Source organism: Megachile rotundata, chromosome 3 (genome assembly GCF_050947335.1).
Source record: "Megachile rotundata isolate GNS110a chromosome 3, iyMegRotu1, whole genome shotgun sequence".
Lineage (NCBI taxonomy): Eukaryota > Metazoa > Arthropoda > Insecta > Hymenoptera > Megachilidae > Megachile > Megachile rotundata.
This window is the reverse complement of record NC_134985.1, coordinates 7,186,648-7,211,443: the sequence shown is the minus strand read 5'-3', so window position 1 is coordinate 7,211,443 and position 24,796 is coordinate 7,186,648. Positions and strand designations below refer to the sequence as shown.

The following is a 24,796-nucleotide window of genomic DNA, read 5'->3' as shown; positions in this document are numbered from 1 at the left end:
ATTCCTCACATTGTCTATATTTAACTGATAATTTGAAATCCCAACAGTTTTGGCAATTATTTTCATTCAAACGAAATGGTGTCAAAACTTGTGATCGAAATAGCTATACACATAATCGTGGGAAAAAATAGTGTTAATGTTATGAACTCAAAGCCCAAAGCAGAATTTGAAAGTTTAGGAATTTGTAAAGTGTAGATTTGAAAGTTTAGGAATTCGGAAAGTGTAGATTTGAAAGTTTAGAAATTTGAGAAGTGCAGATTTGAAAACTTTGAGAAATAAGAAAATTTTGAGAACTTGAACACTTAAAAATGTAAAATAAGACTGAAAATTTTTGCCACAACTTTTTAATAAATTGTATAAAATCATATTTTGATATAACATTCTTATGTTACGTCCCGGATGGTACCTTTGCTGATATCAATATGAAGGTCCGGAATCGCTCTTGAATTGACAATCTTTTAGACCGGTACGTGCGCCCATCCAGGGATCCCAGGGTGTACAAGTATGACACAGTACTTACCCGAAGCTTCCACCTTAACTTTTACAATAGATTTCTCGTCTCGGATCCTTAGGTAGTAGATCCTTCGCTGTGATCTTCTTCACAGGTATATCAATAGGTAATAACCGATACTTAATTTCGCGAATAACTGGTCGCGGAATAGGGGCTAGACAGGGTAGGTATAGGATGCGTAGGATCTTACGTAATTGGTATCTACGACCTCCTCATCTTTGTCTCCCCATGAGCTGACTAAAGATGCAATGGCATCAAACACATCATATGCGCACCGTGCGGCTATGTCTCGCACCACCGTGGCGATGTGGATTTCCTATCTCGGCTTCGCAATATAATGGATCTCGTGCGACTATATCTCGCACCACCAGATCCAGCGTAATCGGGTATACGTATTTTAAATAATCAAAAGCTCTTAAAGAGATCTCGGGTTTATAGGAAATGATTAAAGGCGAATATAACTAAATATAAAATATATTCAATACTAAAGATGATGTCGGAATATAAACTAATACAAATGAACTTAGAATTGTAATATAAATGAAACGCGTAGTTTGGAGTTGGTAGGAAATGGGTGGACTTAGGATGGGAACTAGCAGAGTCCAGCACGAGGGGATCGAACCCTGTGACTAGTCGGACTGCTACTGCTCGCGAGGCTACTCGAACTGGGCTTTTTATATTGCTCGGTGGTGTCAGAAGAGAAGAAAAAGAGAGATTAATTATGATCTGTTATTGTCTGAAGATTGCGTGATGTATTAGGTTGGGGAATAAGTTCGTGGCGTTTTGACATTTTCTTTTTTTTACAGCGACATTTTGCAATTTGCAAGGGGTTATAATATTCATTCGATAGAGCTCTTTCTGCTCTACAAAACTGTGTTAATCGTTTTTTTCAGTAGTGTCATTCGTTATTACTATTGAGGCTCAGAAATGAAATATCTAGGAGGTAAAAATTAGCACTTTCGACAGTGCTTCTCTGTCTTCTTCGCTTTCCATCGCGACCAAAAAGCTGCTGAAGCAGCCCGGGATATTTGCAATGTATACGGAGAAGGTGTCATAGGTGGGTCGACAGCACGGAAATGGTTTGCAAAATTCAAAAATGGCGATTTTAACGTCGAAAACCCGCTCCGCAGCGAAAGACCTTCTGAGTTCGATGAAGAGCGTCTCCGAGAACTTGTGAAGCACGATGGTCTTCAAACTAGTCGTGAATTGGTCGAAAAAATGAATTATGACCACAAAACTATTCTCAATCATCTCCATTCAATGGGATTTGTCGAAAAATTGGGAGCCTGGGTGCCTCACGAAGTGAACGCTACGAACTTATTGCCCAACCTTAAGTTGAATTTTGCAAACCATTTCCGTAATAATAATCCTTAGACAAATAGTCCTTAAGCAACTAGATCAAAGCAACTAGGTCGCACGACGTCACACTTAGTTTTACGAATAGGATATGTTAATGAAGTTAAACGATACAAATCTGTGACATCCTATAATATGGTAAAACTATACCTACTATACAACAGCGCCTAACACAGGAATATCTCGGTAAATAAATAGCAAAATCGATCTATCAGCATCTACATTATGAACGAGAGATAACCTATCAGTATCTGAACTTCAGTTGAAGGTGCGTCATTGAATGTGAAGCATTGCTGTCTCATAGTGCTTGAAAGTTCCTAGTCAACAAGATAACTTGGTTAAATCTCTTGGTGAAAGTAAGTTATAATTACGTTTGCATGATTTATTATTTAATATTCATAAACAATTTGTTATTAAACTTGTTTCTTTCTTATGGTAAGTAGTATTTTTCTAAATATGTACGCAATATGAAACGTATTAAGCGTAACGTGGAATATGTTCTATATCAAGTACATGATTCACGTTAATATTACGTCATATAAGTTATGTTTTTACGTATTTTTTATATTTTTTATGTCATATAAGTTATATTCTAAGAGCATTGTAATGATAATAATAAACAAAAAGAAGTTTCCGTGCATTCATATATGAAAAATATACTCAACACGAAGAAAAATAGTAAAAATAGTAGAATAGTAGAAAAATATTCATATAAGATGAATGTAAAAATTAAAGCACATTTATTTTTTGTAAGAAGGGTTTCAATTTTCTTTAACAAATTTTCTATGCGTTCCATGTTACATGTTTTTGAAATTTTGAATTATCTCTTTTCCTTGCTATATTTACTATAATTTTACATTAGTACTTATAATTTTTTCTCCATATAATTTTACAATTACAACAACAATAATTTGAAGACATTTAATTTTTTGTGTATTTAACAATGAATAATATGTCCTTAAAGACTACGCACTGTTAAGGTGTATCTTCAAAACGCAATGTCATAGACAAGATAACTATGTGATTACTCATATAAAGCGTCGCGTCGCGCAATTTCACTTTTCTTATTACATTAAACGATTGATTTATGTTTTTCAATGTAACAGATTTTAAGTATTAGTTGATATCATCGTTATCAAGTGAAAAAATGTGTTCCACATGTGTTCCATGATTTGCAATACTTATGAAACAGAAGTTAATATCTCAATTTAATCTGACAGTGATCTTTGCTAATAATATTTTATTTTATTCATAGAAATAAGACGAATATTAGTAACAGAATAGCGTTTATCAGACGAAGAAAAATAGTTTGAACAATATTAAGTAATTCAAAATTAGTTATAATGTTGCTTTGTAATGTTTTACAAAATAAGGTAAATATTTAGAAAAAGGAAGCCACTTCTGATTTCGATCACCCTGAAATATGTTGTCAAGGTGCATTATTCAAAATAATGGCAATCATGTATCTCCAATTTAGAATTTAATATGCACTCCATTTAGCGTTTGGTTGTATTAAGCTCATAAAGAAGTAGTAACCTCACATGAATTCAACTAACTTTGTAACTAAACAGTTTTAAGTTTGATATCTGACAACAGCAAAAATACCTTCAAGTGCTAAGGTTCAACAATGTTATCGGTACTTCGTGTATTTTAGAATAGAAGGTGGTGTGAGTATAAGTGTATGTTAAATATTCTGTTTCGGACCTTTTTTATTAATTCTTTAGCCACCTTATATTTAACTTATATTTGAAGGATTTTTTACATGTTTAGGATTTTAAATAAGAAAGATGGAATTACGAAATATTAAATCAGTATATTCTCTCGTATAATACAGTGTTCGGCCTACGTTTGAGTGACCAATTTTTATTGTGAGTGACATATTATTGTTATAATGAATATAGTCATTGTCACAATGAAATAAAATTTTGGTAAATATTTGGAATAGAGCTACCTCCGATTTCCGTCACTTTGGAATATGTTGTCAAGGTGCGTTTTTCAAAATATTGGCGATTATGTATCGCTTGAATGAAAGTCTAAATGAATAAATAACTGATATATGCTCCATTTAGCATTTGACTGTATTAAGTTCATAGCTACATATATTATCCGTTCATTAATCCCCAAATGTGTTTTCGGAATACCTAAAAAAGTCCGTCGTAGAGGGGTTCGAGGTTATTGTTGTCGTGAGTATGGAAGGGTTTGAGGCGTGAAGTTCCTCAAAACAATACAAGAGATCGTAATTGCGATTTATTCACTCTTAGAAATATTGGTGGTAAAACGCGTTATTTATTCAAATATCTCGAAGACTAAAAGAGTTAGACCATCATATGTGTAGGAACAAATTGTTCAGTATGATGACTTTGACATCATATTTCAAGGTTATTGAAATCGGAGATGGTTCTCTTATTCTAAGTACAGTATTCTCTCCGTAAATGTTAAAACTTCGGGTCTGGATTGTAAGATTTATGGAATAGGTACTACATTCTTTGTAGTAGAAATTTTTTTTGTAATAGAAAAAGATAGTAACACAAAAGACAAAAAGGGACTGAGGGCAAACATGAAAGACTCGTGCGTGTTCTGTCTTTTAAATTCAAAAATCAAAATTCTTTATTTTTGGTTTTTCGTGAATGAAACTTTGATTATCGTATTCGTCTCGTTTTTCTGATTAAAATGGTACCAAACACGGTATAATTAAAATCATAATTACTTGTTTAGCAAGCCGTTAGGAGGAATTCGTATCTCTGCCGTAAATGTAAAATTTGCCGTAAGTGTGAAAGCCCGGAAATTTTATGGCTTGTTACATAAGTAATTACGATCATAATCATATCGTATTTGGTGTCATTTTAATCAGAAAAACGAGACAAATACGATGGTAAAAGTTCCATTGACGAAAAACCAAAAATAAAGGATTTTGATTTTTGAATTTAAAAGACAAGACACGCACGAGTCTTTCATGTTTGCCGAACGCTTCAACCTTCTGCCTCTCTTTCTTTTCCATTCGCCGTCCTCTTTTATGTTAAAAACTTTAATCACTCGTTACACACGCAATTGTTAACGTAATTATATCATGTTTGGTGTCATTTTAATCAGGAAAACTAGACAAATACGACAGTAAAAGTTTTATGAAAAAATAGTAAGAAATAAGAAAATTGCTATCTTTTCCTTTGCTTGCATTAGTATGTGTTTTATTCTTGACTGATTCCAAGGGAGATCCCCCCAGTAGTTTACGGAGAGAATACTGTATTTACCCAAAATAAGTATAAAGAAAAAATAAGGTAAAATTGTAGTTAAATAAGATAGTCAAATGTGATCTTGAACCAAATGGAACTTCTGATAAGTTATTCGATAGCATAACCAAAAAAACATTTCACACTAATTGTAAGTTTTAAACCCCTATCCAGTGGGTAGCATGGGAAAATAGAAATTCCAGATTTTACCCTACCTTTTCTATTTCACAACATGCAAAAATTCTAAAATATTAAATATCTAATAGTATTTATTACAGAATTTTTGTACGTCATTAAATATGAAAAGTAGAAACTGGAATTAGGAAATAACAAAATTTACAAATTACCAAATTCACAAATTGTGATATTTCTAAATTTTCAAATTTTGTAATTTCCACATTACAAAAACGTTTGCTTCGGCCCTGTGAACAAAATATTCTAAACAAAATAGAAATCAGCGTTACTAGAGTTATCTGATATTCACCACCTGTCACACGACGCAGCGTAATTTATAAGAAGTAATATCCGTTCAACAACACCTGTCACGCTTAACATTAATTTTATCAGCGGCGTTTGCGGACTAAAGCATTAAAATCTGAAATAATAAACAGGATTATAAGTGCACGTTGACGTTTTTGCGGATTCTTAAAGCTAGTTTTTAGCAACGGATAATTGACATTTTCACGGTCCTTCGTTAATATCGTGGTAACTTGTCAGGCAACATTGATTCAATCCTTGATCGCGCTAACGATTGGTCAGCTTGCATTAAAAAGTAACTAATGAGAGGTCTGTGATGTTATCTGTATAATTTTGTAAACGTCGGTGCGGAATTCAAAGGAGTAGATTGAATAACTGTTTCATCTGAGGATAACGTGTTACTCTTGCAGGAAGTATTTCTTCTGCTATACATGCTTGTTACTTTGGCAGGTGTACGACAGCTATGGAAGTTACATTCTGAACAAAAATTAGTAATAATATTAAACAAATGATTTTATACAATTACGATATTATTTCAAAATTTTAATAAAAATATGTACATGCGTTGAAAATATTTGGATGACATTTTTATTACAAATTTTCATTTTGAAAATATTGAAAATATTAAATAATATAATAGAAAATTAAAGTGGAAGATTTTTTAAGATATTTGTAAAATCGTTCGTTTACAAAAAGAAGGATTATAATTTTAACAAGTTTTTTTTAGTAATACAATAGTTAATGGTTGTTAGAAATTAATAAATGTAATTATAAATATTAATGAATTATTATTAATCAGTATTTTTAATATTCTCAGCAACAATGTGTGCATTTATTATAGTTTTGAATAATAAGGTTAATGATCCATATTTTAACGATATTAATAATTTACTAATTTATCACATTTGCTAACTGTAAAATTAACCAACAACTTGGTGATTTTATCACTTTTGTCATTGTAAGTAATCTTTTTTATAAATACTTCAAAAATATTCAAAATCAAGTTTCAGTCGATTTATGTTCCATTTCTTCTTTTGAGGTTATGTAAGAAATAAAGTAACTTGTTCTTTTGTATCGATTGAGGAATTAAAAGAGCGTATCAATATATATTCTTCGAATGTTAACGCAAATCAACTAAAACATGTAATAAATGTAAAAAATGCATTAGAAAATGTTTAGAGTGCAATGATGAATCATTCGGACACACGTTGCTATAAAGTACGATTTCGACATAAAATGTCAAATATCTCATGAAGTATTGACATTTCGATAACCTTGGGTGGTACTTTTATACAGAGAATAATAAAACAAATCGATTAGTTTGACAAAAAAATTTGGTTGTATTAAAAAATAAAGTGCAATTGCATTTAGAGGGTGCAGCGGTGCACCCATATAAAAAATAAGGTCATAGAAAATTAGAACGTACATTAACATTTGATTTTTTCTTTTATCATTCTTTTCTATTTTTACTTAAAAAAGAGCAGTAACCTGTCTCAGTTTCCAGAATCACCCTGTATATGATAGAAATATATTGTACGTCTGATGGTATTCTCATGTGTATTGCTAAGCTCTTTGATGTATCTACTCATAGTGTGCGCCGTTACAAGATGATCGAGTGTTTTACATATGTTTCTAAACCACAGTGGATGTAAATTGTTAGTGGTAGAACATCAAAAAAATTCGAACACGATCAATTTGCGATAATGAATAGTCAGTTAAAAGAAAGGAGATATCGAACGATTGGTTTTGAACATCCTATGATGTACAGGATCGCCAATAACAGGTGGTGAAACCTTAAAAAAATAAGTTAAAAATGGTGAATAAAATTTGTTCACATAAGTCTCAGTTTTCGAGAAAGTAGAATTCAAATGGCTATCAAAACATTTGTAGGAAAATTGATATCATGTGTCGTGTTAAGAGCAACACCCTGTATATAAGATCTGACCACCTGCAGTCTAAGAATGGACAATTACAAAATAGGAATAGTCTTCGCATCTTTCGTCAAGCAAGAGAACACCCATATCCGCAGTAAATTCGATAAATTGCTAAAAATCGGTAACATTATGGTTCGTGTAATTAAAACAATTCTCACAAACATAACGGTGATGAAAGACAGAAACGATCGTTCTCGGAAGATAATATACTTTCGGTATTTCAAGCCCTTCAGCGATGTTCTAAAGCAGAGTCTGATCTCGAACGCGACTCTATGCGCACAAACTTAATTAACTTGACGCGTGTTGAGGTATCGAGCCTAGGTTCATTTTTCCAGATACCACCGTGAGAGAACTACGAGGCTTAGCCTTTGCCTCTTCTTGTACTAACGTAATAACCACGATCCGGTAGGTTCCAGTGGTTCTCACCTTAGCGAACAAATTTTTCAGTTCCGGAAGTACATCGACCCCAGGACATAGCTCGTCCTCTGATCTGGTCACGAACATTTCAAATTGGTCGTAGAAATACCGCCTGCGGACGAAGAATTTATATCCAACCGGCTGGGAACCTTGGAGATTCTTGTCGAACAAAGTCGAATCACTAGCTCGAAACGCGTGAACGTTATAATGGTGTTAGCAACTTGTTTCCGGATGAACGGACGCCCGATTTGGAGCTGTTCGATTCAAAAGAGTCGGACATTCGATGCTGCACGCACTACTTGTTATTGTGCACAAATAAGTTAGAATATACTTTTTATGTGCTACTTGAAAATAACGCACTGTTTATTTAAATGTGCTCTTCAAGAATTTGTAAAACGACTTACTTGAGAAGACATTGTGTTCTTATTTAATGGAGTTAATTTGCTTCGTTCATATGTATCTATCTAAAATTCGGTGTCTATATTAAATTTAAATTAAATTTATTACGTACGTTAAATTTTAATATCTTTAAAATGTACAGTTAGATTTGTTTAATGACATTTAAGGCTTGATGTCTTTTTATCTAATAATTGTTTAATATCTTACAGAAGATATTGCCAGAAACTTATTTAAAATTTAATATTTATATTCAATTTTTCTAAACTTTCACTAAAATTTGTATTGGGTTTTGATAAGAAATTTAAAACGTAAAATTAAATTTATTTAACAAAACTTAAACAGGTCAATGTTTATTATCAAGCATTTATTTTAAATTTAATATTTATACAAAATTTGTTTTAAAGTTTACTAAAATGTATATTAGGTGTTGATACGAAATTTGAAATGTGAAATTAAACTTTACATAAAGCTTGAATAGTTTAATATCTGTTTATCTAAAATCATCTGAAATTATCTAAAATTATCTGAAATTATCTGAAATTATCTGAAATTATCTGAAATTATCTGAAATTATCTGAAATTATCTGAAATTATCTGAAATTATCTGAAATTAATTTGAAATTGAAAATCTATATCAAAATCTTAATGTTAAATCTTCATTGCCTGTTATGATTAACTATGTAAAAATCAAATTTTTCAGATATTTTAAATTTAATTTTTCAGAGAAGATTACTTCTTTTCTTCATTTCTTGTACAACTATATGGTCTATCTACGCACATTGCAAAATATGCAAAGACTGCATTTCTACGTAAATAAAAAGCATGCATATACATGAAAAATATGCGTAATTTCTGAATATATTAAGCATAGATTTATAGCGTTTATTAAAACAGATTTATTTCTGAGAATGAACTCTGATAAATGGATATTTAATGCGTCTACTTTAATTAACTGTTTTATAGTGGAATAGCAAATGCAATTTGCCAATATATTTGATGCAAGTTTCTTTTATTATAACTCGTTTGAAATAGCATAATTTGTATACGCTCTTTAAATATTTCTCTGAGATTCGTTATCTGTAACTGTGACCAATACTTGCGTTAGGTTCATGAAAAATTCATTTCTTTTTGAATCGCTGGCTATGTTTCTTGAATTCGCAATCTGAATCAAAATAGAGTGTATCTGTACATTTAGCTGAGAGCAAACGGTATTAATAAGCTGTAATAATTACCGTTTCTTTTCGCACCTTCTTAATAAAATATGTATCATGCTGAGCTAACGGTATTATTATACATGTACATTATATTAGTAATACTGATATATGTATTGTTGACTTTGCAATTACTTTGCTCGCTAGCTCTGTCGGTAACATAACCTTAATTTTTGTTCTGTTATTTACTGTTATTTTCTCTTTATTTTCGATATTTCTTTTGGATAAAACTGTGCATTTATTAAAATCTATTGTATTTTTACATTTATGAATAGATACTACTTATTTTGTATCTATCGAAAAATGAACATAGAAAAGAACGAACTGAGTTATATAAAATATTTCTTCAGAAAATATAATTTCATAATTTTGACGAAAATTGGAGGTAATAAACTATAATAAAAATAAATTAAAAGAAATCATGTTAGAATTATAAAGAAATTAGATTATGTTAAAAGAGATTCAGTTAAATTCGAAAATTTCAAATTCAATTGAATTAAATTAGAAAAAATTACGTTAAATTGAAAGCAATTTACAATTTAGGAAAAATGAAATTACGTTACAAAAAATTACATTGAATTAGGAAGAATTGAATTAATTTAGAAAAAATTAATTGAATTAAAAGAAGTTAAAGTAAATTTAAAAAAAATAGAAAGCAGTTAAATTAAATTGAAAACAATTAGAAGAAAAGGTTTAATGTAGATGTAGAGTGTAAAAATTAATTATTAAACACAACAATGTGAACCAAAAAATTTACTGTCTTTATAGTTTTATTATTTACAAGTTAAAATCAGAAAAATTATTTATATATTTATCTTTTTTCACGATGCATGATTTCATATTACCTTCCTTTTCAATGAAAATCTCATAATTATTTCTTTTTTTAGAAATTAATAGAAATTAATTAGAAATTAATTTGTTATAATTCAGTTATTATTTTCTGGTTTCTTTCAATTTATTTCGATCCGCAACTTTCAAGCAAAAAATCACTTTTTAAAAAACAACCTCAGACTGGAAATCCACAATATCTCTATTTATTATAGAAAAAAAAATAGAAAATTCTTTTCTTAATATACGAAAAACAATTATATCAAAATGCGTGAAAGAACAATAAAATTAAATCTTTGCAATTTATAGAATCTTAGGTGTGCAAGAAAGATGTACGAATATGTACAAAATTAAATAAAACAAGAGTAGGAAACTTGATCAAAATTACAAAGGAAGTATTAGACATCTGCCAGTTAAGATTGACAGCTAGTGGAAAAAGTGAAGGTGGTTCCATTTATCACTTCAAAACAGATATAAGATCTTCGATTATCCAGAAATACAACATAGGTAAAATCTCATTTCTCTGAAACAGGTTTTAATATTGCCGCAGATCCTAAGAAACCCCCGTGTTAAAAAAAACTAATGTAGCGAAGCGTTTGAAATTCGCGGAACAATATTGAAACTCAGTTATTTATATATAATAAATTATTTCTTGAAAATTTTTGTTCTAATTTATTTATTTATAGTCGCGTCAACAGTCCATGGGTTAATAGCGACTTAGGAAAAGTTTACAGTTTATTGTACAGTTTAGACTCTTTTAAGGTACTTCAGCAAGTTTTAGGTAGATTTGTCGTCCGTCAGATTGTCGTTTAGAGATGGTTTCAGATTGCTTTAATACAAAAAAAAAATTGAAATATAAGCAACATACAGGGTTCATATTGAAGTATGTACTATGTGAAAAATATACTAACGTAAGTTGTAATTAATAATTTTGGATTTGACCCCTTGCCATATTTTGCCTGACAAATGTGATGACGTGACGCACTCATACTCAAACGTGACGTACTCATACTTTGCCTGTGACAAATCTCACTCAAATTTTTTATACACTTCAATTTTTAGTTAAATTAAAAATCTGAGTTGTTTAAAAGTTAAATTTGACTTTTAAAGTAAGTTAAATTATTTTGAGTTATTTACATAGTCAAAGATTACTAAAATCCATAACATTTCAGCTTCCTGTATCTGTTTCAAATATCATAGCTATAATTCCTTTCTTCTGTCTGACCTTCCTAATAAATCTTAAGGCAAGTTAACATTATTTAAGTGATAAAACGTTACGCCAATAGGCCGGAAATGCATACTTTCGTGATTAACTGTACACACCAGAGTATGTGACAGTTGTGTTTCCGGAAAGAAGCAGCTGACTGTCCGTTAGGCAACATTCAACACGATCCAATAGATCGAGTTCTGCTCGACGATCCATGCCATCCCTCGTTCGACAAGTCCGATCGATCGGTCATGCTTAACCGATCGTATAATCGATCGTGAGACACTCGGGAGGAGAACGTATCATCAGGAGCGAAGCTGCTTGCATCCGGAAGTATCGGATCGACATCTCGATCCGAGAAGTAACGAGTTCTTGAAATTGACCATTGATTTACTGGCTGCTTGTATACGATGGCCGTTTGATTGAACACTGTTGCGGGATACCTTCTGAAATCGTTTAAACGAAACAAATGGTTAACGTATCATTACTGTTATTGTGAGGCGATAAATTTTATGTTTCGATTATGGTGAAATGAAAACGAGGATTTCAAATTTTTAAGTAAGGTTGCTGGAACGATTTGTTCGTTTGTACCACACTACTGTAATTTTATAGTCCCTGGTCATCGAATTAGGATCATGTATGAAACTTCATTTAATATAATTCAACATAAATATTATGCAATATAATTCAACATTAATATCCGCTTACGGTAACCATGGAGTCGATCTTTGTTAGTTACATTTTTGGTTGAACGTCATGAGAAATCATTCTTAACACAAAACAGCACTTGTTTCCTAATCGCTAACATCATCGTCGAATGTTTAATGACTACTGTTAAATATAATAGTAGTGCATGTTTTAAACGCACGTTGGATATTTATCATATTTACTGCATATTTCAGAGTTCAATCTCTGATTTTGTAAAATGAAGTAAATGGTGGAGTTTATCTGATTCACAAACTTTTATATCTGAATGTTTAACACTCTGCAATTTTTAACACTCCTATCTGAAATCGACACTTTCACTACCACTTCAAATTCGTTAAAAATTCTAAGATTTAGTAGTTTTGCTTCCGACATGCATAATCGAATATTTTTATAATATTCAGCTCTTTATACTGCAAATACTTTCAAATATTTGAAGATAAACATAAATGTTGATATGTGCTCAATATAATTAAACTTCATTTGATATAATTAATCCTAAATATTGATACATGCTAAATACAATTAAACTTTATTTAACATAATTCAACATAAATGTTATGCAATATAATTCACCTATAACATATGCTCATCACATATGAGCGCAGTCTGAAACATTGTGGTGCACCATCTCTAAAACCATAATAAAATCATATGACGTAGTACACTTTCAAATTTCATTTATTACATTACGGAAAGTTTAAAGTCTATCTGTCAATTCATTCTTTGGTTACAAGTTATTCAAAGCGTGTCAGTGTATTTTTAAAAGTGAAAGAACTTAAGCATCATTCTGTGATTGAATTCTTTATACAAAAGAAACAACCAATTGAAATTCATACTGAAACAGTAAATATGCTACGGTAATGTGCTCTTCCAAAACAGTGATTTGTAAGTGGACAGATGTATTCAAACATGACCGTACAAGCATTCAATAGGTCCCCGTAAGCGGCCCAGAAGTGCAACAAAGTTATAAATCATCCAAAGAATTCATGATGTGGTAATGAAAGACGGGTGAATAAAGTTGCATAAAATATTTGAAACCATATACATTTCAAAAGAATAAGTAGGTATTATTTTGCATCGAAAATTAAAAATGAGGAAGCTATGCGCTAGGTAGGTGTCGCATTTACTACAGTCCCCGGCCATCAAATAAGAACCACGATCGAAAATTTCACTTTTATGGCTATAATATTATGTAATTTGTACACTTAAATTTGTATAACTGTAATTTGTACAATTAAATTCAAAATGTATCTGACAAATTTCTTTTTTTATCTTAACAATGCAACACTAATTAGTTAGCGCTAATGAACACAGCTGTCTTAAATTTATAGGCTAAGAAATTAAGCTACAATGTTTTTGTTGACAATAAAATTCGAAAGCTATGTGTCTTGCATGGCGGCATCATAACATGTACTTGCGTCGGAAAATCTTGTATTCGCGACGAACAATTGAAAACATCGAAAAGCTTATTTATCGAATCACACCACGTAGCAGTCGCAAATAAGCTTCGACGAACAAATAAAACGAGCCTTCGTCTATCTTTCGGTGGACTTTAAACGCGAATTCTAAATGTTTCCCTACATACTTTAAATATTTATGATCTGCACTTTCCATTTGATTTATTTTCTTTCTACGCTGAGGTAGGTACCTCTATAAAATAGAGAGAATTTGAGTCGTGAAAGTTATTTGTTATCACTTTAATCAAAGAGAGAAAAATTGTTTAGATTTTTATATACTCAATATTCTAAAGATATTTTTCAATTATATTGTAAAGAAATAAATCTGTGATGTATTGAACAGATGTACAATTCAATACAACGTAGGATAAGACTACGTCCCTTTGGATAAGACTACATAAGCTTGGAAGTTTTAAATTCACAAATTTTAATTTCTAAATTCTCAAATACGCAAATTTTGAAATTCCAAAATTCTTCGATTTCTAAATATTCAAATTCCCAAAATTCGTGTTTAAATATATGTGTTATTTAGCTCCACAAATTCCTAAAATATTTAATCGGTAGGTTCTCAATCACCAAGGTCCCCAAATTCTGAGTTTTTGAAGTAGCTATGTTCCTTAATTAGTAGATTCCTAAATTCCTACGCTATCAAATACCTAAGTCTCATAATTCCTAGATCCCTATATTCCTACGTCACTAAATATCTATATCCTTAAACTCCTAGGTCCCCAAATTCTTAATCTACCAAATCCTATATCCCCAAATTTTTAGACCTTCAAATCCTCATATTCTCAAACCCCAAATTTCCTAATCCGAAACTCCCCAAACACCTATATCCCTTTATTCCTAAGTCCCCAAATTCTGACACCACCAACTCCCTACAGCCCTAAATTCCTAAACCATCGAATTCTCCTATTCCCAAATCCTAAAACCTCCAAGTTCTGAACTTCTGAATACTTGTATCCATCAATTCCTATGCCCTAAATTTTTAATCTACCAACTCCCCTTGTCTCCAAATTTTTGGACCATCATATCCTCATATTTCCAAATTTCAAATCTTATGATCCTAAGCTCTAAATACCTATTTTCAAATCCCAAATACCTATGTTCCTTAATTTCTAGAACCTCAAATTCTCAATTTAGCAAATTCTATCTATCTATTCTCTATCTACCTATTTCTACATTTCTAGACTATTAAATCTTCATATTCCCCCAAGTCATAAAATCTCCACATTCCTATATTTCCAAATTCTTAATTCATCTCCACATTTCGAAATCCTCAAAAACATCTAAAAATGGACGAGTCTCTTCTACATAAGAAGCTCTTGTATATTGGTTCCATATTTCTCATAGGAAAAATTCGCTCTTAACTCTATTTATCGTAAGTCTCTTTAATTCTGTTAAACATTGATAATATCAAGCTACGCCTTGTTATTTATTTTGTCGAGATTACATATCCATAATCAAACCTTTACACGATTTACGTTTGTTCGACTCTACCATATGTTCTTCCATCCCATCCATACTGTTTGTCCTTACAACTCCACCCCACTGCTGGCTCAACAAATTCCTGCTTGATAAATAATAATTAGAAACGCCCTCTGTCACATACATTACTAGCATGCAAGAGTGCACTCGTCTTACTCCCTGCGAATGGAATATATACAGCACAACATTTAGCTTCTATTTTTAATCAGTGAGAACAGGAGAATATACAATATTACGTTATTAAAATACAGGTTTAACAAATTTATTGTACTAAATACAGGTGCACATATCATGTACACATAAATAAGAAAAATATGTTAAATTAACGTACTAGTTTGAAACCGTCGGTTATTAAAAAATTATAATAAAAGAAGAAAATAAATTTGCACTGCTTTGTATTTCTGTGCCACATACAGTCTGTTCCAGTTGTGTATGCAAAACTTTATCAGCATATTTTATAAATAAAAATAATGATAAAGTGTCATATAAACGGAGGCTCTTTTATTGAAATATTATGAGGAATTATGAGGAATTGATAGTGGATTTTCTTCTTCTATGCAACATGCAAATAATTGTAGATTTTAGTATTCTTTTTAATAACTTTTAATAATGCATTCAAGAGCCTACGTTCATTAAAACAACTTTTCTTATTTTTATTAAGAAATGAAGCTATACATAGTCAAAGTGAAGTTATAGCTAGTAAAGTTGTGTAAACAAAATTGAAACACTCTGTATGTGATATTAAACAAAAAAGTCCATTGTCCTTTCTTATTAATTTTATAATATTTTAGCTAAGTGTTTAAAACCCTATTTTCATGTATCATTTTAGAATTATAATAGAATATAGTAGGATTAATATACTAATAGAACATAATAGGGTCAATAAACTAACATAATAGGATTAACATAATTAGAGTTATAATAGAACATAATAATTACACCTTTACACTCTGTGGTCTCCTTTGAGAGGTCATTTTAGGAGCTGGAATAAAATCACCTAGTGTAAAGAATTCATAAAATTCAATGTCTTACACTTTTAGTGAAAAGTTCCACATCAACATGAAAAAACGATTAAATATTTAAAATTAATCATCCATCTATTTACCAAAGCTTTCACACATCCGAACAATCACAAAAGCATTAAAAACTTTCTTTCGAAAAGCATCGAAATCTTTTTTTGGTATAATTTGAGAACACGTGACATTTGACTCCCTATCATTCGAAACCATAGAACTTTCAGAAAAACGCAGAGATGTTTTGAAAACACAGTTTCACATCTGTTTCAAATAAATCAAATTAATAATAGATTCGGTTCGATTTAAAGAAGACCGGAACACCAAGCTGCAGTCCATCGTTCTTCCTGTTCCCCGACAAGTCGATACGCGAGGAGATTTTACTTCTAATAGCTTCGACAGCGAAGTTAACGAAGCTCCGCGAACATAGGCTCTTCTTTTGCCTTCTTTGACATTGCCTCCCACTTGAACTGCTAAATCGACTACATACTCGCGTTAGCTGCGTGTACCGATTTATAGATTCCTCGAACACACTTAAAATCCTCGGGATATAAAGGCTTGCAAGACCTGTTTTCGCGATTGCTGTGTCCAGAGGAATTCTGTCGTGAGCTACACTCCAGCAATAGACAGCCAGGACAGTCCTTTTGAATCTACAGTTCTACTCGCTTTTCAGAGATTCGCCCATTGTGAGCTGAAAGGTAAGAAGCAATATCATTTTGGGGTATTTTAGAACTTAATGAGAGTAAAATTAGTGTTGAAGTCATTAATCAACTTCTTAAGTAACCTCAAAAGGAGTTATAATTAAAATTAGAAAGCGAAGTCAAAAATAAAAATTAGAGAACAAAGTCAAAAGTAAAATTATACAAATTACAGAAGTCAGTTTTGAACAAATAAATGTTTCAAAATGAATGCTCAGTTTAAAATTTGTTTCTAAACTTGCTGTCAAAGAGAATGATGCTTCCTGTAAATAATTGAAAAATAAGGAATTTTGAATGCAAAGTTTAAATATGAGAGTGAAATTATGTGCACTGATAATAATCTTCAATTTTAATCGTTCTTAACCTTCCATTGCCCACATCTCATTTTGTAACATGGTTAACCGCGGGTTATAAACAACATAACCTGATATTATACATAACGTGTCACGGTTTTATTATATTTTTTAGTCTTGCGGTAATTTATCGTATTACGTGGTATTCATATGTGTAATAGCATGACATCATATGGGTTCTTTGGTTGTAAGCTGGGAAAATAGGAAAGAAGCAGAATTGGGTAATTGATGACTTTTTGTAAGAGTGGGGATAACAAAAGGTTAACCTTGTACACATCGGAATAACATTGTATTAAAATACTAAACGAAACTGAACTATTCTTGATACGTTCTTGAGTGTGATTTGTTATAGATTATACAGAGTGTTCCAAAAATTATGGCATAAACAGCCAGATGATGATTGTACATTTAAAACTAAAAAATAATATTTTCATATTCCACTTCATTTTCGGAAAACTTAAATTTAATAATTCTTCAACATATTTGAAAAACAAATAGTAATTTCTAAGATTTCTTCGTTAATTTAATAATTAATTGATATTATACATTAACAAATGTGAATATTAAAACGTAAAATATAAATATAAATAAACTCTTTTTATTGTAAATTTATATTTATAATAAACATAAATAAGTATTTGCATAAAACATTGAAAAATAAATATTGAAATTTACTATTAATCATATTATTGATATATCAATATATAGTATGATGAATTTAATGGTAAATATAAAAAGGACACATACAAGTAACAATATGACACTGATTATCATATAATAAAAGTAATAACAATTTTATCAATAATTATTACTTATAATTATCAATATTAATAATTAATAATAGCCATTAATTATTGAATTAACCATATTATAATATATTTAATTGTGTATATCATTGTATATTAATAATTATATATGATTTATGTTAATAGTATTATAATATATTATTTATAATACTATTATATTAATACTATTATAATACTATTATAATATATTATTTATAATACTATTATTATAATATATTATTATTATTATATAATAAATTGTTATATATTTATTCTCCAACAATACGAATTTCAAACTTGTATGTGTGTAATACTATACAAAAAACCAACTGATGTAGTTAACGATATCGATACGATAACATTTAAAAAATACTTGAAAACTTATTTCAACAAATATTTAATCAAATACCAAATAAAACGAAAAATTATTTAATTCGAAATCTAAATAAAAAAATAATTTAAAGAAAATTCCTTTAATTATGCAAAAATATACTTATTATTACTTCAAACAACATATTACTAAATAAGATATATTATTTTAATTATTTTAATTATTATTGTATATTATTTTAATTATTATTGTTTGCACAGTTTCTTTAAATAATACCTGAATGCAGTCTTGATGTTTATAACATTTCTTTTTTAAACCGTTTATTTAAATACCTAAATGCAGTCTTCTTGATGTTTATAACATTTCTTTCAAAAATTTAACTAATATAGGGCTTCGAAAATTACTAACAAAAAATCCGTAAAATTTATTTTGAAAACTTGAGAAAATTAAATATAATTTTAAATAGCGATTTACATTAGAGGTGCATAACAATTCGTTTCTATTGTATAATAGAAACATTACAACTGAAATATTTGGCAGAGATAAAATAATTGCAAAAGAAGCTACTAATAGATTTTGAAACTTGACACATGTATCATTTGTCTTGCTTTTCGACTGAGGCGAATTTTTTAGTAAAAATTGCGACACAAATTGTACAAATGAAATAAACGTAAAAAATGTTACTTATTGCAAACCGAAGATTTAAAGACTTATAATTATCACTTTTTCTAACCTAGGTACAAGATAGCTTTCATAAAACCTCAAAATATAATTCTCTAAACATTCTATAAAACCTACTCTTTTATTTGCAGAATAGCATTAGTCGCATTAAAGTAATCAACAAAGAAAACACTTAGAAATTTTACGTCCTATTCCATTCAATCATTTTTTGGAGTCTACCTTCCTTTGAATCTCACGTTTGCTTGACAGTAACTAGCACCTCGCTTTACCGCCTTGAAATCACATAAACCTTAAAAAATAGTCGAAGATAAATAAACGGAGGTTCACAACTTCGATTTCAAGAAGTGGTAGAACCGGTTATACGATACGAGATGCTAGTCCTCCTGCACATGCAAAACAACCACCGTAATAATTTTGATAATCCTGATGTCTCGAGAAGATCTACAAAACAGAATAAAAAAATAACACTTTTAGAATTCCGAACTTGCCCTGTGTCGTCCATTACTAACTTTCAATTGCCGCTGTCGACAAAAGCTCATAAAACCGATTCATCTTAGAACCTAATTCTAAAACAGATTGATTTACACAATTAAAATTTTTGTTCACCAGTAAAATATACCAATTAGACGTTTTTATAATAATAGGGTATGAAGCAATAATGAAATAAATAAACGCGAAGACAATTTTTTAAATTAAATACAATTATGCATAAATAGAATTCAAAATAAGAAACGATAATTTTAATATTTTACAATTTTTTAAACATTTATCAATGGATGCACATTATATTTTTAATGATTTTTTTTTTAATTTTTATCCTAATGGCAAAATATAAGGCAGCAGTAATTTTTTATTAATATATGATTTTATGTGATCAGTTAAAAATTAAAATTAAAGAATATTGCTAGATTATATAACATATTAATTAATGCATATTAATGCATGATTTTTCGTAATTTTGGCACATATTCTACGTCGCACGAAAAAAAAAATCAAACATAACAAAGCATATCAATTACAACTTTATTATTATAAATATAAAAAAAACCTTATTCTATAATAACAAACCTTCATTCTGTAATAAGGAAACTGTATACTATCCCAAAGTATAAAATTCTTTCCATAACATAAAAAAAAATCTCAAAGGAAATTTTTTTTCAGTTCTTCCAGAATGCTGTTTCCCCTACTCTTCCTGCCTCTGGTGGCAGCCGTGCCACTCAAATCATTGCAGAACAATTACAACATAGAAATCGACGATGGAGTTCTGAAGAATGTTCAATTCAAAGGCGAAGCAGTTTCTGAGCTAGACCTCTCAGGCCTAGGAATTCGCAAACTGGAAAAGAACGCTTTGGATAACGTCCCAAACCTGAAGTCCCTCAGCTTGGCGAACAACTCTTTAGAATCGCTTCCAGAATTTATGTTCTCGAACCTGACGAACCTGGAATACCTGTCTCTGGCCGAGAATAAACTCAGCAGCTTGGAGTACCTGTTCATTCGTTTGGAGAAGCTTAAAATTCTGAATATATCCTGCAATCCTGTGATGCACCTACGGAGAGGACACTTATTCGGTCTGACGAAGTCCGCAACCATTTTGACGGACGGGAATGCGCTGTGGAGCATCAGCACCGGTGCATTCACGAATTCGTTCTTGAAGGACGATGAGGAGGTGAAGCATTTGGAGAGGATAAAGGCCGAAGCTGATATCGAGCTGCAGAACGACGAGCCTGAGAAAGATTTGAGCTTGGTAACCGAGAACAACGCGCTGAAATTCGACAATTACATATCCACGAAGCAGGGGAAGATCAAGATCGACAAATTGAAGCTCTGCATGCCGGAGAAGATAATCATTTCGATAGAACCATTGGAAGGTAATCGAGCCACAAACAAATGCGTAGAATTGCCGATAAACGAAAAGGATCGATCTCTCAATCTTCGCGGATTGGGAATCAAAGGATTCCTCGAAGGATGGTATCAGTTACAATACTTGCCATTCGTTTCCCTCGATTTGTCCAACAACGAGATCACAGAAATCACTAAGGAGTTGCTGAATGATCTTCCTGAAGGACTGATCTACGTGAACCTTGCGGGCAACAGGATCAAAGGTTTGTGGAGTCAAGTGATCGAAAACAGATACCTGAAGATGCTGAACCTCAGGAATAACCTCATAGACAGAATCGAAGAAGGTGCCTTGCAGAAAACAAACTTAACGGCTCTATTCCTGAACGGCAATCAGCTGGAGAACCTCTCATTCGCTTCCAGCTTGCCACAAAGCTTGACGGAACTCATACTATCAGGCAATCAGATTTCGTCCATCTCCGATGGAGCTTTCTCGCAGCTGCCGCATCTGGTCTACCTGAATCTGGCGAACAATAGAATCAGTAAGCTCCAGGACGACGTCTTCAAAGGATTAAGTTCCCTTAAGGTACTCATCATCACGAGAAACAACTTGAACGAGATCGAACCTAAGGCATTCTGCGACCTGAAACAGCTCACCACGCTTTATCTCCATCGCAACTCTTTGGCCGCGCTTCAGAAAGGGACGTTCTCCGAGCTGGAGAGCTTGAAGGACCTGAACCTGGCCTGGAACAAGCTGACAAGAATCACGGAAGACACGTTCGCCAATCTGCCGCCAACACTGGACTTCCTACACCTCGATTTCAACGAAATAAGCAGCCTCGAGAAAGCCAGTTTTCTGAACGTTCCCAGATTCACTCTGTCCCTGGCTGGTAACAAGATATCACAAATTTCACGAGCTGCCTTCGATCTACCGAGTCTTCGAGACCTGCATTTGAATAATAATACTTTGACGACTATCGATGGCGACAGCTACGAAGGCTTGCCTCAGCTGAAGCGTCTCTGGCTGAACGAAAATCTGATCAGAGAGATACCGAAAGGTTCCTGCAAGAATCTGGGAAGCTTGAATATTTTAGACATCTCGAGGAATCCCTTCCAGAAGTTGGAGAACGGTGCTCTTTACGGGCTGAGCGCCATTAGAGGAAACTTCTTGTACATTTACAACAATCAACTGAAAGAGTTACAAGGCGGAGTGTTCGAGGATCTTTAATTGATGACGATTTATCTTTCTATGTTAATCTTGATGTTAGAATATTACTTGATATAAAAGGATCTCTTACGGTTGTGCTCTTATCGTTTACTATACGATTATTTTATGTATTTTTCATATGTCTATATACATATTCTCATACTTTTAACCAGCTTATAGCATACTTGCGTATATATATTATGAAAGATATTTTTGATAACAAGAACCGTTTAGAGAAAATAAAAGTAAATGTTTAGGACTTCGTTTCTTTTAAAACCTTTTATCCTTTCATGTTCCTTCGAAGTTTTTATTTTTTTTATTTCTTCTTTCAAATCCTAACCTAACTTTTCTGTACCGAAATGGCGTGTTATTTATTTTATTAAATATTGTGTGACAATAAGTAAAAATAATACACAAAATGTTTTACTCTTCTCATTATGAATACATTAAATGTTATCAACAAATGTCTTCATCACTGATGTCTTCTCATTTCTCACATTTTTAATTGAAGTAATCATTCATAAAAACAAATATTACATTTTAAAAAACTATTCAAATCAGCTGAATATACATATATCTTCATACGTCAAACTCTTTTTACATAACTTGTTGTTCACACACCTCAAATTATTAAGCTTTGCCCATAATTTTCAACCGAAAATTCGAATTAATAAAAACAAAGAGCTATATTAATTTTTATGTTTCATTTTATATTGTATAATAATCTTTAACTCTAACTATAATAATCTTTAGTAACTTGAGTTTGTTTTCATTCAAGCATGATTGATGAGGTGACTGTTTCATTACCGCATCTTTCTCGCGTGACGACAATAAACGTTTACAAATACCAAACTCGTTTGTCCGTGAAAGAGTTAGGTTAGCAATGGCCACTGCAATTTTCATACGCTGGTTACTCGTTCGCTTTCTCCCGAACGAGTAGCTCTTGTATATGTACTATTGTGTATGTAAGAGAACGTACATATAACGTAAAGTGCATGGTGCATAAAATAAGCTTGCGGTTTGCGACCGACTGATCTTGACTTTCACGAAAACCTTGAGATTCTGAGGTGCGACCGGATTTTAAGGAGACCGACACACTTTGCTGTCGTTTTTCGTGTTGCGATGAGCGAATATAATTTTATTTCTTTTTTTTTTATTTACGCAAAATTAAATTAATTTTGTAACGTGGTTATTTATAGTAATATCATTTGAAATGACTGATACGTGTCAATGATCTTTTTACACGTTTTTAAATTTTTACTGTGATTCAGATATTATTCAGTGACAATTATAAAAAATGCAATAGTAAAATTATACTAGTCAAAAACGTACAATGTAACATATAATCACTTTTTCAAGAAAATAATAAGTTAATAAGAAGACTTTCAGAACTCTAAATTTCTAAATATTCGAATTTGCTAATTATCGAGTATTCAAATTTTCTAATTTTCTAAATTTTAGAATTACTGAACGTATATATTTCTAAGTTACCAAGTTTTGAAATCAATATATTACCAAATTTCTATGCTTCCGAATTCTCTAATTGTCAAGTTTCCAAATTGCCAAATTTCTAAACATTCTAAAAACCAAAATTTGTAATTCTTTAAATTCTCCAATTCCTAGATTACTAAACTTCTATATTTTTTAACTTTGTGATCTAAAAATTTTCAAATTCGGAAATACTGAAATTTTTAAATTTTTTAAAACTTAAAGTTTACAGATTCCCAAATTTTCAAACCCTAAATTCTCAAAAGGTCCAAACTTGTAATTCTCTAAATTCCTAAACTTCTATATTTTCAAACTTTATGGTTTCCATATTTTCAAACTTCCAAATTTCTATATTACGAAACGTATATTTGGAAATGTTATAGTTTCAAAATTTACAAATTCTCAAATTCTATAAATTTCCAACTTTTCAACTTTTCAAATATCGACATTTCCAAATTCGTAAAATTTCAAATCCTCAAATTTCTAAATTTCCTCAAATCATAAATTTGTAGTAATACAAATTCCAAAATTATTAAATTACTAAATTTCTGCATTCCTAAATTCTCTGGTATCGAAGTTTTTAAATTTTCAATTTCTCAAATTTCTTAAATTCTCAACTTTCCAAACTTCGAGATCTCCAAATTCTGAAATTTCCAAACTACCAAATCATTAGTTTTCCAAATACTTTAATCTCCAAATACCTAGATTCCCATAGGTGCAAACCTCTAAATCCCTAGATTGCCATAGGTGCAAACCTCCAAATCCCTAGATTCTTATATTTGCAAATCTAAATGTGCAAATTCCTCCATTTTCGTATTTCCAGATCACCAAGTCAATAGTTTTCCAAATACTTAAACCTCCAAATCCCTACATTCCCATAACTTGCAAATCTCCAAATCCCTAGATTCCTATATTCGTAAATCCTCAAATCTGAAGATTTACAAATTTACACGTCCCAAAATTCTTGACCCATCTCCAAATACTTCAAATCCATAAAAGTCCTAAAACGCGACGAATGGCACACTTCTTCCGCCTTTATTGCTATATTTTTGCCAGGCAAGTTTTTATTCCTGACTGTACATAACTTTTAATGAGGACACGGCGCCATAACGCATTTACATAAGTTTTTAAAGATATTGGCCGCGAAGTTATGAAGGCTAGAGAAATTTAATGTTCAATCAGAA

At 31.2% G+C, this 24,796-nt stretch overlaps 1 protein-coding gene across 2 annotated transcripts; it reads left to right on the top strand.

The window, feature by feature from the left end:
* Positions 1–2,202: 2,202 nt before the first annotated feature.
* Positions 2,203–22,383, top strand: LOC100878347 (uncharacterized). Of its 2 annotated transcripts, none has more exons than XM_012290944.2 (2): positions 2,203–2,223; positions 20,243–22,383. In XM_012290944.2, exon 2 carries the CDS (start codon positions 20,253–20,255, stop codon positions 22,143–22,145), a length of 1,893 nt encoding a protein of 630 aa, XP_012146334.2. In that variant the 5' UTR covers positions 2,203–2,223; positions 20,243–20,252; the 3' UTR covers positions 22,146–22,383. The 2 variants fall into 2 exon arrangements, with proteins under 2 accessions (XP_012146334.2, XP_003705717.2); XM_003705669.3 differs by lacking the exon at positions 2,203–2,223 and adding an exon at positions 16,772–16,931.
* Positions 22,384–24,796: the final 2,413 nt, after the last annotated feature.

Bases quoted from the DNA above. Each gene is read 5' to 3' on its own strand.
- LOC100878347 (XM_012290944.2), top strand. From the start codon at position 20,253: ATGCTGTTTCCCCTACTCTTCCTGCCTCTGGTGGCAGCCGTGCCACTC.